The 17,210-nt window shown below is 39.8% G+C and overlaps 1 protein-coding gene across 1 annotated transcript; it reads right to left on the bottom strand.

The window, feature by feature from the left end:
* Nucleotides 1-308: 308 nt before the first annotated feature.
* LOC139712622 (uncharacterized) lies at nt 309-15,171 on the bottom strand. Its single transcript, XM_071624432.1, has 5 exons — nt 15,073-15,171; nt 3,544-3,904; nt 2,217-2,686; nt 1,355-1,788; nt 309-771 (listed from the first exon to the last, which is right to left on the bottom strand). The coding sequence occupies exons 2-5, from the start codon at nt 3,884-3,886 to the stop codon at nt 309-311; spliced, it is 1,710 nt and encodes a 569-aa protein (XP_071480533.1). The 5' UTR covers nt 3,887-3,904; nt 15,073-15,171.
* Nucleotides 15,172-17,210: the final 2,039 nt, after the last annotated feature.

The raw sequence follows: 17,210 nt of genomic DNA, 5'->3' as shown, positions 1-17,210 counted from the left end.
TGGATTTAACACAGACACGGTGTCCAGTTGTATTCTCAACACTGGCGTTTGCAATATTTCGTAAATCGATGGGAATCAGTGTGTGATTCTCAGAGGCTTTATTGTTTGCACACGAAGTAAAATGACTTAGTAAAAGAATAAAGACTTTTTTCTTTATGACAGGGCGTATTAAAGAAAAAATGCCCGCCCCCCTAAAAAAAACCCCAAACAAACAAAAAACCTAATACAAAAACAAAACTTCCAAGTTTCGTAAACAGGCCAAGAAGTAATTGTTTTCTGTCTATTAATGACTGCAGGTTTGTATGTGTTTAATCTGCGGAAGCCTCAAGGCACTTTCTGTACTCATCCTGCATCGCTGGGATGATTCCCCTCCGGAAGGCAACATCCAGGAGCTCGTCTGCATCCTTGATGTTTGGATATTGATGAAGCGCCCACTTCAGGTAAGTCTCGAACTCGTTCCAATCCACCGCGCCATCGTTGTCCATATCGATGGCCGAAAGCGCTTTCTTGGTGTCCAAGCAGCGGTAGCACGAGAAGTAGGGCGCCATGAAGCCGTTGTAGAAGGAGTCGAACTCGAGCATGTTGTCCCCCTTCTTCGCTTCCTTCAAGTCCCACTCGTCCCACGTCTCACGAATTTCTGCCATCAAGGATTGGGCATGTGGTGCCTTCAGCTTGAAGTTATCAATAGCATCTCGCATTTGGGCGTTCAACTTCCCGCCGGCTCGATCGAGTAGCAAGGCCAGCCCCACCATGCTCATGTATTCCTCCTTCCTGAACCATTACATAATGAAAGGAAAGAAATCATGATATGCTTAACTGTAACCACGTCCGAAAAACCAAGGTCAGTTATAGTTGCATTTCATTCAACAGCTATTCAAACCTTGCCAGATTCTGACGTATGTTAAAATCGTCTTCAAATGTCAAAATGAGGAAGAGGAAAATTTAATTCATATTGATACTTGATATCTTACAAAATACAGGGAAACGACAATACGCACATCCAAACTATGTCAAAGACCATAGTCAGTTGCCCTCTGGTGCAATATCTTTAGCAGTCACGTGAAAACGCAGAGATGTCTTCCAAGAGTGAATCTTGAACTTGAAAACTTGAAAATGAACTTCATAGTGTCATTAAAAAACTTTTTAAACATAAAATAAAAGACAGTGAACGAATATTCCAACATAAAATACATAACATAACATGATAATTATAGATGAAAACTGGAAACTACAAAAGATCAGGGGTCTTGTTAGGGTAGATCCCAACAAAAGAAGAAGTTGTTTATGGTCACAACATACAACGCCATTACTCTGAAGTTCATGTGGTAAAACCTGACCTGAACAACATTCTCACCTGCCACTTCGAAGATCTTCAAGGATGAGCTCCTTCATCTTGTATGTCAGATCCAAGGTGAACTGTGGATCCTTTCCAAAGAGATCGACAAGTCGCTTTTGGATCATCTCCTTGCTGGCCATGGTAGTGATGCGAACGGGAGCCTTTTCACCGAAAAACTTTGCGAAGTCGAACTCCTCGGGCTTGAGATCGAAGACGAAGTCTACAGCTCTCGCACCAAAGACTGGTTGTTTGATGTGGGGATCCATTCCCGTGGTGATCCTGGTCACATTAATGGCAGCCTGTCGCAGGTAGGTACAGTTGAATTTCTTCAATACCTTCTTGTTGCCGAGACGGATGAGGTTCAGAAGAGTTACGCAGGACGGAGCGTTACCCATGGATGCACCCTCAGCACAGACACTGGCCCAGATGCCATCAGCGCCGTCCATAAGAACCTGAAAGGCAATCAGTACACGGAATACCGTATTGAGTATACGGTCCACATCGGTTTCAATGAAAGAAGTCGCTTGCTACTTATACACGTGGACGATGTACCATGTCATATTTTGAATACTAGTGTACTACAACATTGAATTTTAATTACAGTACCTGTACAGTGTCCAAGGTCATGTCGTAGCTGCGGATCCCCAAAAGAAATGCAGCTTTATGGGTACATTCTACAAAACAATTATCCATCATTTGCTAACCTTTCCTGACCATAACCTTAAAAGTCTTTTCTCTTCTACACGACGTTACTGACAGCGATGCTATCGTATAGTCCACATATTCAATGGTTACCATCACTCTCAATACTGATCCTTAGCTGATGCAGATCATGTTACTGTAAAAAAAAAGTCTCATTATGAATACACTGTTAACTCACCTGTAGTGCTGTCATATCACAGAGGCCAAACTTCTCGTGGACGTGAGCGAGCAAGTGACCTTTCCAGTCATTGGCGTCCATGACCATCCGGATGTACTTGGCCCACATGCCGCACTCCTCCGGTACGGACTTTCCCCTTGGCTCCTCAAACATCATACCAAAGGGACGTCGATTTGGCGGAAGCCTGGCCAGGAAATTGGTGACCTTGAACACTCGGTCGCTGTCTTCGGGCATGACGTCGGGTAAGTCGCGGAAGCTGAACATTACCTTTGCCTTCGGGCTGAGATTGTCGAAACACCAGTCGTTCCATTTGCTGAGCAACTGACACATGTCATCTATGGAAAACTTGGTGAAATCGTAGACTGTATCACCAAGATCGACTTCAAAGATTACGCTGTAGAGGCCCGCTGGTTTCAGTTTCCTGATACCTACCGGGACATTCTTGAAGTCGGGTATCTTTCCCTTGGTACCTGTTGATCAAGACACGACATCAAAGTGAGCACTCCTTCAAATGGGAAGCTTGTGTTATACATATCGCATTCAAGAGTTGATACATGCAATCACATATGCCAATTTTAATAAGCGGTACAAAGAGTGATTCAGCACTTGTATACAAAACACCCCAAGAGTAAAACTTGCAGAAAATAGGAGACACGCCCACACTGTCAATCACATTCCATGTGCCCCCCCCCCCCAAGGCATACTAAGTACGCGTGTATGCATGGTTTGTTACCCCCTGGGCCCTGTTACCCCCTGGGCCCTGTTGCATAAAAAGATGAAACCAAACATATAAGTCCCCAAACCAAACATAAGCAGGCATCAGCCAATCACAACTGAGTATTCAGAGACCGGACCCTGTAAAGTTTTGTTTCTGGTATTGTATGTGACCGTGTCTCCCTTCGATGTAAGTTTCACCAAGGAAATTTTGTAGATTCTGGAAACAGGGTCTCTGTCTTAAAGATTGGCCAGTTTAATATTTCGAAACCCCCATCGTTCACAATGTCAAAGATACGAATGCCTTACCTCCCTTCCCATTTTATTTTTTGAGATCTTTAACATCGACCAATTAACCCATTTCAGCTGATCACTGAAAAAATAGTTGTGTTTACGCCTGGTGGCTTGACAAGGCATATCAACATTGTGTTAAGGCTGTCTTTATCTCAGTCGTTTTAATGCCAGATCAGTGCATTGGTCCTTGTTCTCTCTCTTCTTTAAGGCGTACAGAGATTAAAATCAATAGATTTGTATCCTTTAAATCTTATGTATTGAGAAGGATTTACTCTTTAAAGCGATGTTTCTGATGTTTTAATGGTAATGATGTACGTACTTTCTGTGATTTCTGAGAAAGCCCAGAGGCCCGCTGGATCCTCCCCTTTTTCCTTCAGCTGCATGATGAAGACATCATCCACGCGGGTCATGTGGGAGAAGGAGGCCACGATGGTGTGCTTGAAGCCGCACTTCTTCACCTCGTTGTAAATCTTCCACTTGTTTTCCAGGGTGTGGCCCCTCAGTTGCCCAACCGTGCTCTCCCGGATCGAGTTGTCCAGCACGAAGATGTCCAGGTCACGTAGAGTCTGGTACTTCTCCACTGCTCTTCGAGCATCGTTCTCGTAGCGCTCAACAAGCGTGTGCTTGTTGCCATCAATCTTTCGCTTCTTTCCGGGAGCCATTCTTTCAGGCAAATTGATCTAAAAAATGAAAGTTATAAAAAAAGTCAATAGGCCGTATGCATTCAACTAAACAATTAAGAAATTGCTCGAAGCACAAGCACAAGCTTTGTGAAGCAAAAGATCAAGTTCAAGCAATTGCTTAAATCCATGTGCGTTAAACCTTTAATTTGCTTGTGCTTGACTAAAAGAGACGTCACGTCTGCGCGAACACAGGAACATAGATGAGTTTGATAGGATATTTGGTAGGGCGTGTGTGTGCAGAAACATTTCCTGACAAAGTAGAAGAGGTATAATTATGACACTCGTAAATGCTCACACAAATGTACACACATGCACACCTATACACACACGTACTGGCTGATTCCAATCACTTTCCCAACTGCTGCTGATAGTACAGCCCGGATCTACCAGGTCGAGAGAGGTCTCCTTGCTCTCCACAGACGTCAAACATCCTACCCGTTTCTCATCACATTTTGCGTGCTAACCGCTGGATATTCCCCGTGCTTGAACGAATACGTTTCTTATACGTCTTTAGGGGAAAAGATATTGTAGATTTATACAACACTTGCACAATTTTGGCCTTTTTTTTAATGAATATGAAAATGATACTCGAAAGCGAACATCCAAGTTAAGCAAAAGCTCAAGCTGTTTTAAAGAGCTTGGAAATCGTATGTAATTGCCAGCAAGAACAAGCAAAGGTCCGTTTTATGCATACGTTTTTAAGAAAATGTTTCGTCTCTGAGCAATTGTTTGCGGGCATCAAGCAATATTGCTTGTGCTTGTTAGCAATTGTAGCAAAGGCATTTGCTCGAAAGCAGTCGCTTGTGTTTATGCATACGAATTCAAGCAAAAGGCTAGCACAAGCAATTGCCAGGTTTATGCATAAGGTGCATGAAGTCAACATCTGCAAAGCCCACACAAGTCCTCCCATCTCAACCCCGCAAATGGAAAATAAATTTCGCTGCGAACAAGAGGAACTCGCATGTGGAGCCTATAGCCATGCCCGAAACATCGACCTGAAGTAAGTCTCAACTCGCTCATTTTGTTTTGCATTACTCTGAAAGTAGAAGTGATGCACGGGATACATAATTTACCTCTGACAAAACATTGTTTGAACATTATTGATAAATACATTGCTACCTGCACGACATATTTTCCAACAATTTTCATGGTGTTTGAATAAAACCATATCAAGAATAATGATTTATAGGGGAAAGGGTGCATCAGTTCTTGAATTATCATCCAAAACAATTTTATTACATTTTTTTTGTTAAAAAAATGAAAGAATCGAGAGGTGATGCATTTTAAGCTCATGTAATTGGATGTATGATTTGCACCAATTGATAATGCCATCTTTTTAAAAAGAAAAAAAAAACACATCTTTAACATTGAAAATTTGTAGAAAAAATCCTTTGAGGTCCGATTACACTAGGCGTTTTCACATCAGCCCGATAAAAATCCAAGCTCGAGATATTTTTCGCGATCGCAAATTAGCGTGCTATTTCATTTCCTATTCACATCAGCCCGAACATTAGGCGTTTTCACATCAGCCCGATAAAAATCCAAGCTCGAGATATTTTCCTATTTCCCAAGTCAGAAAACAGCGCGCTATTTCGAAACATCGGGCTGATGTGAAAACGCCTATTATCAAATAGCGCGCTAGTTCGCATTAATTATCCTGCTATTTCGGAAATTTCCCGACTTGGACTCGAGATATTTTCTCGATCAATTAGCGCGCTAATTTGTATTCACATTATCAAATAGCGCGCTATTTCGTGATTGGGTTAATTTCCCAACTCAGAAAATAGCGCGCTATTTCGAAACATCGGGCTGATGTGAAAACGCCTACTGTGTAAGTAAATTGAGAAAAATATAATTGTGAAACCTTGGGGTATCAAATACATGATTGTACGTTGTAATGAAAAATTACTGACTGAAGTGATAAAGACAATACATTAGGCAATACAAAATGGAACTTCACCGGAATGTTCAAAAGTTTGTCTTGGTATAAACACAAGGTCTGTATACATGCGAGTTAAACCAGGGAGGTGTTAGAAAAAGAGAGACAACTCTTGCCCTCCTTTGAAGTCATGCGCGGCACCGCCGAGAAGTTATGCGTTTAACTATCTGGTACAGGTGGAAATCAGGCGCTTTGACAAAAGAGAGCATCAATAATCGGGACTAGCGCTCTCACATCTAAAAATACTTGCCCCTACTGCAATTCGCTCTTTCTCTTTCAATAGGCGTTTTCACATCAGCCAGATGTTTCGAAATAGCGCGCCATTTTCTGACTTGGGAAATTAACCCGATCACGAAATAGCGCGCTATTTGATAATGTGAACACAAATTAGCGCGCTAATTGTATCGCTCTGTTCGAGAAAATTTCTCGAGTCAAACTCGGGAAATTTCTGAAATAGCGGGATAGTAGCGCGCTGTTTGATAATGTGAAAACGACTCGAGAAATTAGCGCGATGCATTCCACCATGACTATAGAGTGTGTGACCAGATCGATCGTGGCAAACTGCACACAAATCATGAGGGATTTTTGAGAGGGCACACACATTACCGATGCTGTTTGCACATACTCAGCTGTCGAATTAGCTCGAAAAAATATTCGGGCTAATTCTCTTCGGGCTGTGAATAAAAAATGAAATAGCGCGCTAATTCGCAATCGCGAAAAACTTCTCGAGCTTGGATTTTTATCGGGCTGATGTGAAAACGCCTAATGTGATGGCGGCAACAATTAATTTGTGTACCTTGAATTGGAGCAGCGAATCAAAATGCAACGTAAAACTGACAATTTTAACAGCAAATAATTTAAAAGCACGCTGGTGCACGCTTTAGCGGAGTACTTTATTTGAAAAATCAAAATACAGTATCCCAGATTAAAGGATAGAAAACTACCATGCGGAAATGTGCGCATTATAGAAAAATATTAGGATTTTAAGATGGCCTAATTTTCATTTCATTTCAATTTGCGCATTACGAAGAAACTAGAAATACATTTTTATAATATTGAATTTTTCCTAAACTACTCTAAATCAATTCGAGTATTTCATTTAAAATTTTACGGGGAAATAAAGCTTGTAATTCAACGAAAGGTGAAATGCGTTCTTCGTCTCCGAACTTCGCCTTGCAACTAGAGCGGTGCAGCGCATGACTTAAAAGCGTTTATAAAATGGGCGCAAGAACGTAGCCAATAGGAAGCGCTGAAATGAGTCACGTGGGCTTTACTTATTTCAGTACCATCGCACGGCAGTACCAGTGCGCACTCAATCAGTTGTTACAAGTGCGTCGCGCGCTACTATACGCGCTGTCAATCCTGTAAACAACTTACTAGTTCGGGCTGTTACTACTGCCGGCCGGCCTTTCTTGTGTGCATATTAGTGGCGTACGTGACAGTACTTACATGTGCGGGATTTCCGAGTGCGACGTGCTTGACTCGACTCTCTCGAGCGAGTGCTATGTAGCTGACTGGTATTGACCCACAAAGGTACGTGAAAAATGCTGTTAGTTTTCGACCCATTTTATAAAACAAATGATGCGCAGGATTATTTCTTGGCGTTAGTGGAGATGCAGCTCACTCTCGGGTATTTACAATGTAGTGCATGTTTCATAATTGTAAATACCCTCGAGTGCGCTACATCTCCACTAACGCACTCTATCCTGTGCATCATTTGTATAATAGTGGAATGCTAGACATCCATTAGGCGTTTTCACATCAGCCCGATAAAAATCCAAGCCCGAGATATTTTTTTATTTCCCACGTCAGAAAATAGCGCGCTATTTCGAAACATCGGGCTGATGTGAAAACGCCTATTTGTAACGCTTTGAACCAAAACATGCGTTTGCATGAATTACGAAGAGTTGTCTCTCCTTTTCTAACACCTCCCTGGTTAAACCAAGGAGGTTGAAGAGATGGAGTAACAACAGAGTTATTCCCTTTGATCTATGTTCGAACCCGCCGCTCAAAAATATTTGAAGCATGTGCCAAACAGGATCTGCCGCGCCGATACAAAGACAATTGACTCGTGTCTCATTGCGTAATCACAGCCACTGTCAAAGGAAGATATGTCTTTGTGGTGGTAATTACTTTTCGCTATCCTTCTTATAAAAGCTGGTGGTACAGACACGAGGATGCGCGAACAGAAATTGAGGAAAAAATGCTGAAATGAAAATGAAAATTACTCGACTGGGCATGCGCGGGCACTAATCTGATATATCTATCAATAAAGAACTATACTTGAAGATTATTACATGTTAGTTTCATTTGGGGAAATAAGTCGAAAAGTGATAAAACCAGCTTTCCAGGATGGTACAGTTTTAAACATTTTCACATAATACAGCTCTGATTTACTCTTTTGTGCAAATTTCTGAGCGGAATTGACTTTTGTTTTACATGCTTTATAACTAAGTGAAATTTCATTTCATTTAATAAATGGATAAGCAAAATATGGCCAACATTATGATAACGTTCAAAATGAATCTTCAGATTGCTCAGCAAGACGGCGGCTTGGAACGTCGATCATCAAAGGCACAAGTGCACCTGTGGAATTCCTTTGTACATCAATAGAAATCTGACAACTGTTTGAATAAATTACAGCCAGTTGGAACTCCATGTATAAAATCTCCTTGGTTAAACCAAGGAGGTTCAAGAGATAGAGTAACGACAGTGTTATTCATTTTGATCCCATTTACGAAGCAGCCGCTCAAAAATATTTGAAGCACGTGCCAAACCAGGATCTGCCGCGCAGATACGAAGACAACTGACTCGTGTCTCAATAGGCGTTTTCACATCAGCCTGATGTTTCAAAATAGCGCGCTATTTTCTGATTTGGGAAATTAGAAAATATCTCGAGCTTGAATTTTTATCGGGCTGATGCGAAAACGCCTTATGCATACTCACCATCCACTTTCAAAGGAAGATTATGTCTTTGTGATAGTAATTACTTTTCGCTATCCCTTCTTATAGAAGGTAGGTGGTACAGACACGAGGATGCGCGAATAGAAATTGAGCAAAAAATGCTAAAATAAAGATGAATATTACTCGACTGGGCATATACTCGGGCGCTAATCTGATATATCAATCAATTAAGAATTATACTTGAAGATTATTCCATATTAGTTTCATTTGTGGAAATTAAGCGGAAAAATTATAAAACCAGCTTTCCAGGATGGTACAGTTTTAAATATTTTCACATAATACAGCTCTGATTTATACTTTTGCCTAAATTTATGGACGGAATTGACTTTTATTTTACGTGCTTTATCAATTAAGTAAAATTTCATTTCATTTAATAAATGACTAAAAAAATTATGGCCAACATTATGATAACGTTCAAAATTAATCTTCAGATTGCTCTGCAAGACGGCGGCCTCGAATATCGATAATCAAAGGCACAAGTGCACCTGTGGAATTCTTCATCAATAGAAATCTGACAACTGCAATTTGAATAATTACACCCAGTTGTAACTCCATGTATAAAACCTCCTTGGTTAAACCATGGACCTAATACACATGGACATTCATCGTATCGTTAATTAATTCATGCACCCGTACATCTCAAAAGCGCCAAAAAGACATTTTTAGCATGCTTCACTGCTTTGATCCCATGATCGTCACCGCCAGCAAGCCGGGAGAAGAACAAGACGGAGATTCGAGAAATCTAAAACTATATGCGCAGAAGAAAATAACTCACAAAAATCAAGTAAAGTGAATGTGCAGTTGTGGTGTATGTTAGGAAATCATACCGCAAACAATTTCGCTTGGGTGAAGCAGGCAGTTTATAAAAGAAAGCTAACATTTTGGCTGAATGATTGTCATTTGTGATCTCAAAATTTCACTTTTCTCCAGCTTATTCCAGAGCAAAAAGGGACGGTAATGGAGGAGAACAGATATATCTTGCCATTAGGCAAGGTCTTATGCGTGTGCGAAAATGTGCGAATCTGCAATTACCCATCTTTTGACACAAAATTTGTAATGATCTCAGGTTTGCTGCATCTCATCATCTATATTTATTCAAAGACATTTCCGTCTGAAAAAGGCACATCAGCGAAACAAGACTGAAATGAGGGAAGCGATTCTTTTGTTAGTGACGATACATGATTACACAATAGTTATTGGCAAGACACCTGAATGTACTCATTAAGATGCACATAATCATGTGTCGGTGACGATCATTACATCAAAGAAAGACTGCCGTGAATAGTCCATGTTGTATTAGGTCCATGGTTAAACTAAGGTCATAATGCGAAAAATAATGATGGGGCGGGCCTGCGCAATATCCTTCTTCTTGTCCGAGTTTTAAAAAAAGAACTTTCCCCTTCCCTTTGTTACTGTCCCTTACATTGATCTAAACACGTAATAGTGTTTTAGTTCTGCGTTTTATACACAGATAACAGTGAAGATGCTATCGAGGAAAATTAAGACTATGATTACGTTACTCAAAACCGGAGAAGATTGTAATCTCTAATCATCAGCAGCTTCTTTTTTGGGATTGAAGTTCACGCTTTTTTTTAATATCCAAGTGATGTTTTATTTGGTACTCAACATATAACATTCTTGACCTAATCACATCTGAGAAATACATGACAATAGGCGTTTTCACATCAGCCCGATGAAAATCCAAGCTCGAGAAATTTTTCGCGATTGCGATTTCTTATTCCCATCAGCCCGTAGAGAATTAGCCCGAATTTTTTTTCGAGCTAATTCGACAGCTGAGTGGTGTGCAAACATCATTAGTGATGTGTGTGCCCGCTCAAAAATTCATCATGAGTTGTGTGCAGTTTGCCTCGATCGATCGGCTCACACATGCTAGGCATGATGGAATGCATCGCGCTAATTTCTCGAGTCGTTTTCACAATAGGCGTTTTCACATCAGCCCGATGTTTCGAAATAGCGCGCTATTTTCTGACTTGGGAAATTGGAAAATATCTCGAGCTTGGATTTTTATCGGGCTGATGTGAAAACGCCTATTAGGCGTTTTCACATCAGCCCGATGTTTCAAAATAGCGCGCTATTTTCTGACTTTGGAAATTAAAAAATATCTCGAGCTTGGATTTTTATCGGGCTGATGTGAAAACGCCTATTATCATTAGGCGTTTTCACATCAGCTCGATAAAAATCCAAGCTCGAGATATTTTTCGCGATTGCAAATTAGCGCGCTATTTCATTTCCTATTCACATCAGCCCGAACATTATCAAATACCGCGCTATTATAGTTCCCATTAATTATCCTGCTATTTCGGAAATTTTCTAAGTTGGACTAAAGAAATTTTCTCGATCAATTAGCGCGCTAATTTGTATTCACATTATCAAATAGCGCGCTATTTCGAAACATTGGGCTAATATGGAAACGCCCAAATAGCGCACTGCTATCCTGCTATTTCAGAAATTTCCCGAGTTGGACTCGAGAAATTTTCTCGATCAGAGCGATACAAAAAGCGCGCTAATTTGTGTTCACATTATCAAATAGCGCGCTATTTCGCTATCGGGATAATTTCCCAGGTCAGAAAATAGCACGCTATTTCGAAACATCAGGCTGATGTGAAAACGCCTAATGAATGAATTTTGTTCGGCTTCTTAATTATACATTCACATTTTTCTCTTGATATACGTTGTCTGTGTGGGTTCATAATGGAAAGGGATGTTTCCTGACCTATTTCCAATGCTGACATGGCCTGAACTCTGAAGGTTGCTAACGACATACCGTATGCTAAGCACATAATACTAGTACACAATCTAACTTATCGAAATCTATGCAATATCATCAGAAAAAAACAAACAAACAGCAAACAGTGTGAATAATTAAAGCTTAATAATACCGTTCAGTGGTTCCCATTTCCGGTTATGTACATTGATCTTTCCTTGTCTCTTTGCAATATAACGCTCTTCACGGTATGATTTTAATAACAAAGTCTTCAAAAAGAACAAGCAGGACACGTATAGTACTGTTACATCTGCTTGCATTTATACATTTTTTCCTTTAAGTAAAATGTCGTTTACCAGTGATTCGTTTGTATCAATCTCTAAAACTCCAGTTAATACTGTCTTCACATTCAGGATTGTTTATATTCGTCAGAAAAAAAGATGTTACTTCCCTCCAGAATATTTGTGATACCTTACAGTTCCACGTAATGTGTTCAACCGTTTCACTCTCAAAACATGGGGAAAAGATCATAAACTAACTCTTTTACGACTTCCTGAAATTCTGCACTAACTAATAAAACCTGCATTACATTTCTATTCTTTTTAAGTTCACGCTTGACAGCCATAGATACACACGCACACGCACACCCACACCCACACACACACACACACAAACACACACACACAACTTATTACGTGTACCTACATGTAGGTGTCTATTTAGTCTGTAATTCGGATACCATTCTTCTCACGGGATGAATGATTAATAGTTTTCACATAGACTCTTTTTCCTCAAGCTTGTTTTCTTCACCAAATTAATATTACAGACGACACCATCGATACAGCCTCATCATTCAGAGGTGCCTACTTTGAGGTAGCCATTGTGCAAAGTCGACCGCATAAAAATAAAAAAGATAAAAAAAAAAATCCCTGTCATTCTATTAAAGCGACGACAACGCAGATCTGCGAAAAGTAAAGACATCTCCAGACCATTCTGAGTGTTGTTTAGCCAGAGACATTAAACACGGAAGGAAAAAAAAAGGTGGGTGTGCATTAAATCTATTTACTCTGCTGTCTAGTGTCTTTAAAATAGCGGGTAGCCTCTCCCCCCCCCCCCCCCCATCACTTCAGAAGCAATCCCTGCAGATATGGGATACACAGTTTTCAGTAACCGTGAAGCTCGTTCGCGGTCATGACTCGAATGATTAGGTTGTCTAACCCAGTTTTAGCTGAATAGTTCGATTATCCCTTCACAGAATGCTGTGGTTGGGATGTTGTTGTAAACTTTCTTTTGGTAATACACACAATTAAGGTTGACCCAGTGCGCCTGACCTCAAAGCCTTTGTTTGCAAAGTGGCGTGCTAACACATTGAATTTTCTATTAATTCTGGAAAGTTAGCACTATCCATCTTGCTGAATTATACTTTATCCTTGACCTCAACTCAACGATCTTGTATTGCCACTCTTTGTCCGTATTATGAGGCGAGGTTATATGATCTTTAATTTGATATCACTGCAGTTACGCAGTCAGTGAGTTTTCGCAAGCACGACGCGGCTGGTAGTTGAGTGTGCCGTGTGCAAAATTCGCTTCTGCGCATGATCATATCCGAGAAACGTGGCCCAGAACCGTTGTTTCCCCGAGGACGCCGCAGCGAAACAACGGTTCTGGGCCAAAAAATAACCGCTGACACTACGGGGCATTAGGCTGTGTTCACATAGAAGTATACTATTCGGGTATTCGGGCTCGTTTTTCGAAGGCACGCGAATAGCTTGAATCGAACGATAGGATTTCCTCACACCAGTTCACATAGGAGGGCACTATTCGAAAGTATCGAATAGCTGCGAAAAGTATAGCAATGTGGGAATCGAGCTTGTTCGATTTTCTTGCAGCGTATACCGTCTCTCGTTTACGAAATAATGACACTTTTGGTCTGGATTTGCCCTTTAGCAAAAATAAGCATGTAGACTGACATTCTGATGCAGTTTAGAAATTGTTAATAAGATTTGCTGGAATGTAGGAGGAAGAAATCCTCACTGCATGGGATGGTGAGTTGACGGTGCGGGTGATGGTGTATTCGGTGCTCGAATAGCGAATAGCGAATACCGAATACCGAATACTTCTATGCGAACGCAGCCTTAAGCGCAGACTATCGTGAAGCATGTCCTTTCAAAATCATTACACCATTAAAAATGGTATGTAGGCGTCACAACCGACCATTGAATTAAATGCACACCTAAGCCCTGCTGCAGCAGTTTTCATGAAATTGCAGATGGCTATCAGTAATGTCAAAATTTGTCATTTATGAGGGTTCTGCAGAACGTAACTATGGAAAAGAGGAAAAATGAGGGACAAACACGAGAGGCTTAAATAGTTTGCGCGTAAGATGGATTGTTCCAAGAGTGTGATTTTTGTGTAAATTTACTTGAATTAATTCGATCAATTTTTCCTTCCTTAAACCATAAAAAACTCACAAGAGTCAAATTCCGTCTAATACAACATAGAAAATATAACATATTAGATCTTGTCTAGTTTAAGTAAAACAGGTTAAGCAGCTTGTTCCTATTAAAATGATGGCACAGTTTTGGTTGAGATGGAGCTTCAGGTTTCCAACATTTTTTATGTTGTTTTTTTTATAGATAAGAAATCTCTTATGAAACATGTGAAAGCGTAATTCTAAGAGGAAATCAGAGTTAATTTGATGAAAATTGGTTTTGAAATATCTGAGACATCCTAAATAAAGCGATCCTAATAAAAGATAGGTCAGGGACCCATCTTTTACTAGCATCGCTTTGTTTGCTTTAATTTTGGATGTCTCATCCATTTCTAAATCAATTTTTATCTAATTAATTTTGAGTACATCGTAGAATTGCATGCTCTTTAACTTTTTTTAAAAGTGGTTTCTAAGTAACAAACTAGTCTATATCTCGCAAAATGTTGGAAGTTGAATCCTCACCACAGCAAAACTACATCATCCCTTTAAACTGTATCAAAACAAGGCATCAAGTGTAGGCCCTATAGTGCAAGAGTATACTCAAAATCATTAAAAAAACTTTCCACACAGAGACAGTAGCTGGTCAAAGACGATAGACCAGTTCGTAATTCCACTCTGCGCATAAGCAGAAAAGGGTCATTTGTAGCAACAGACATGTTGGTTTGCTAATTCACTGAGATAAGCATGTGTGATATGATGATCATTCATGTGATCCTTATGTAGGCCTAAGTGGTGCTTGTCAGCGCATCTACCTGACAGCAAGAATGGTATTTGGCAATATCAAGAGATACTGATTGTTGCTGCATTCAATACAAAACAATGAAATGAATGCATGCTAAAATGTCAGAGGCCACGGTGAAATGTTTGGGTAACATAAACGACTGGAAAACACACACACACACACGCATATGTCCCTCAGCTCAGAAACATGAAGTGTCGCCAAGTATACGAGTCTGCAAACTCCAAGCAGTTCTTATTCAGTCAAACTACACTCACAGATCATACATTTATGACTTTATACACTGAAATTTCGAAATTTGTCCTACCAGTTACACAGGACTTGCTTAGACGAAAGACGAAGTGAGTGCTTCACTCGACGACGACTTCCGTCCAGTAGAAGAGCGAGTAGATGAACTGCACACAAGCAGGTCTGAGAAGGCAATGCGTACCCGCGGTTGGAGCCAGCGCTTTTACAAGCGTCCACCTACCTCTCCCCAGATGCAAGTAGGTGGGAATTCTCTGTTGAAGGTGGGAATATCACCATTCAGGGATCATCTCCAAAGCCCCAGGAATGGTACAAGCTATAAGCCAGTTCGGAGTAAGCTCTTGGGCACACTGGTTTCTTTTTTTCTCAGACGGTTAGGGGCACAACACTCGCATACGCTTTACATAACAATTTATGGGATTCATCAATCCTGTTCAAACAAAGAATGAACTTGTGTAGACCAGATGGCCAGAATGATCCGTCAAATAACACTTCGAAAAGCATCCATTTCATTACTTTGCACTGACTGTATTAACAATCTCTCTTTTGATATTGCCAAATACCAATTTCTTTTTCTGTCAGGTGGATGTGCTGGCAAGCACCATTTGTAAGGATTGTATGAATAATCATTCCATCACAATGCTATCTCAGTGAATTTAAAAACCAATGCGCCCGTTGGTACGAATAACCTTTTTCTGCTCATGCGCAAAGTGGAACTGCGAACTGGCATATTTCGTAGTTTGACTTATATATGAGCCAAAGAAATGTTAAAAAAGTAATTTGCCATAACAGGCAAGTTGGTTCATAAAATCCATATAATATATATATATATATATATATATATATATATATATACATATGTATATACATATATATAAATATATATATATACACTCAGCAAAAAAAGTAAGTTCCCCCCTAACATTTTTGGATATATCTCAGAATGTATTTTACGGATGTTCATAATTCGAATGGGAATGGATAGGAAATTTCATTACTCATAACATGAATGGCATATCATTGCCACCAGATATCATTATTGGTGTAAAAAAACCCATTTTATGTCAAAATGCATGGGAAAAAAGGTTGCACTTTAGGCCATAGGAAGCATATTGTATTCATTTCCTATGTAGGTTAGCAAATGATCTTTTCAAATTATGTAATTCTCAGGAATTTCTTCAGGTACAATGTGCTTCCCTATTAAACAGATGATATGCATACTTTTTGAACAATAGGCCTTCTCAATATGAAAATATTGGTAGAAACCATGTGATTTGTAATTCCAATTTAGGTTGATCACATCAATGTGCCAGTGGGCATTTTGCATCATGCTCTTAAGTTGTAGATCAGTTTGTTGAGGGAAATGGCATCGAACGTATGGAGTGGCCTGCAAGATCCCCTGACTGTAATCCAGTAGAGAATCTTTGGGATATCATTAAGTGAAAAGCGAGCAAGAAGTTGAAAGATGACACTTCACTGCAAGAATTTCAGCGCATCTTGCAGAGAGCATAGACCAACATTGAGCAGCGCCGAGTACAAACTTTAGTTAATAGTATGAGGAGGAGATGCCGGCTGGTCATTGCGAATGGTGGACATTATCAATTATCAAATACTTCACTGTATGCTCATGAAAAGAAAGAGATAGAGAAATATGCAATAACCCATGCTTAAATGTTCAGAATCATGAGTGATTGTTTGATTATTTGTGTAAAAGTCATTGCAAATCACGAAAGTGCAACTTTTGTTTCCATGCATTTTGACATAAAATGCATTTTTTTTTTCACACCAATAATGATATCTGGTGGTAATTATCTACCACTCATGTTATGAGTAATAAAATTCTTTATCCATTTCCGTTTGAATTATGAAAATCGGTCGAATACTTTTTGAGATATGTCCACAAATGCTAGGGGGAACTTACTTTTTTTGCTAAGTGTATATATATATATATATATATATATATATATATAATATATCGAATGATTTTCCGCGATTCTTGGTCGACATTGTCGAGAAGCTTTTTTTTCTCTGTTTACCTGGTCTATGCAAATTAATTCTTTGTTTGAACTGGAATGTCATAATTTGTTACGTCGGACAACATTATACGTTATGTCTCTTGGAAACTAGTTAAAGGAGACCTCCGGATGATTTCCAGATTTTTACATGTTTGGACAACTACAAATTAGTTATACAGGCTAC

This window comes from Diadema antillarum, unplaced genomic scaffold, assembly GCF_040938485.1.
Source record: "Diadema antillarum isolate AM-2024a unplaced genomic scaffold, OU_Dant_1.0 seq00001830_RagTag, whole genome shotgun sequence".
In the NCBI taxonomy this organism is placed as follows: Eukaryota; Metazoa; Echinodermata; class Echinoidea; order Diadematoida; family Diadematidae; genus Diadema; species Diadema antillarum.
The sequence above is the reverse complement of the archived record's forward strand: the minus strand, read 5'-3'. Positions and strand labels throughout refer to the sequence as shown.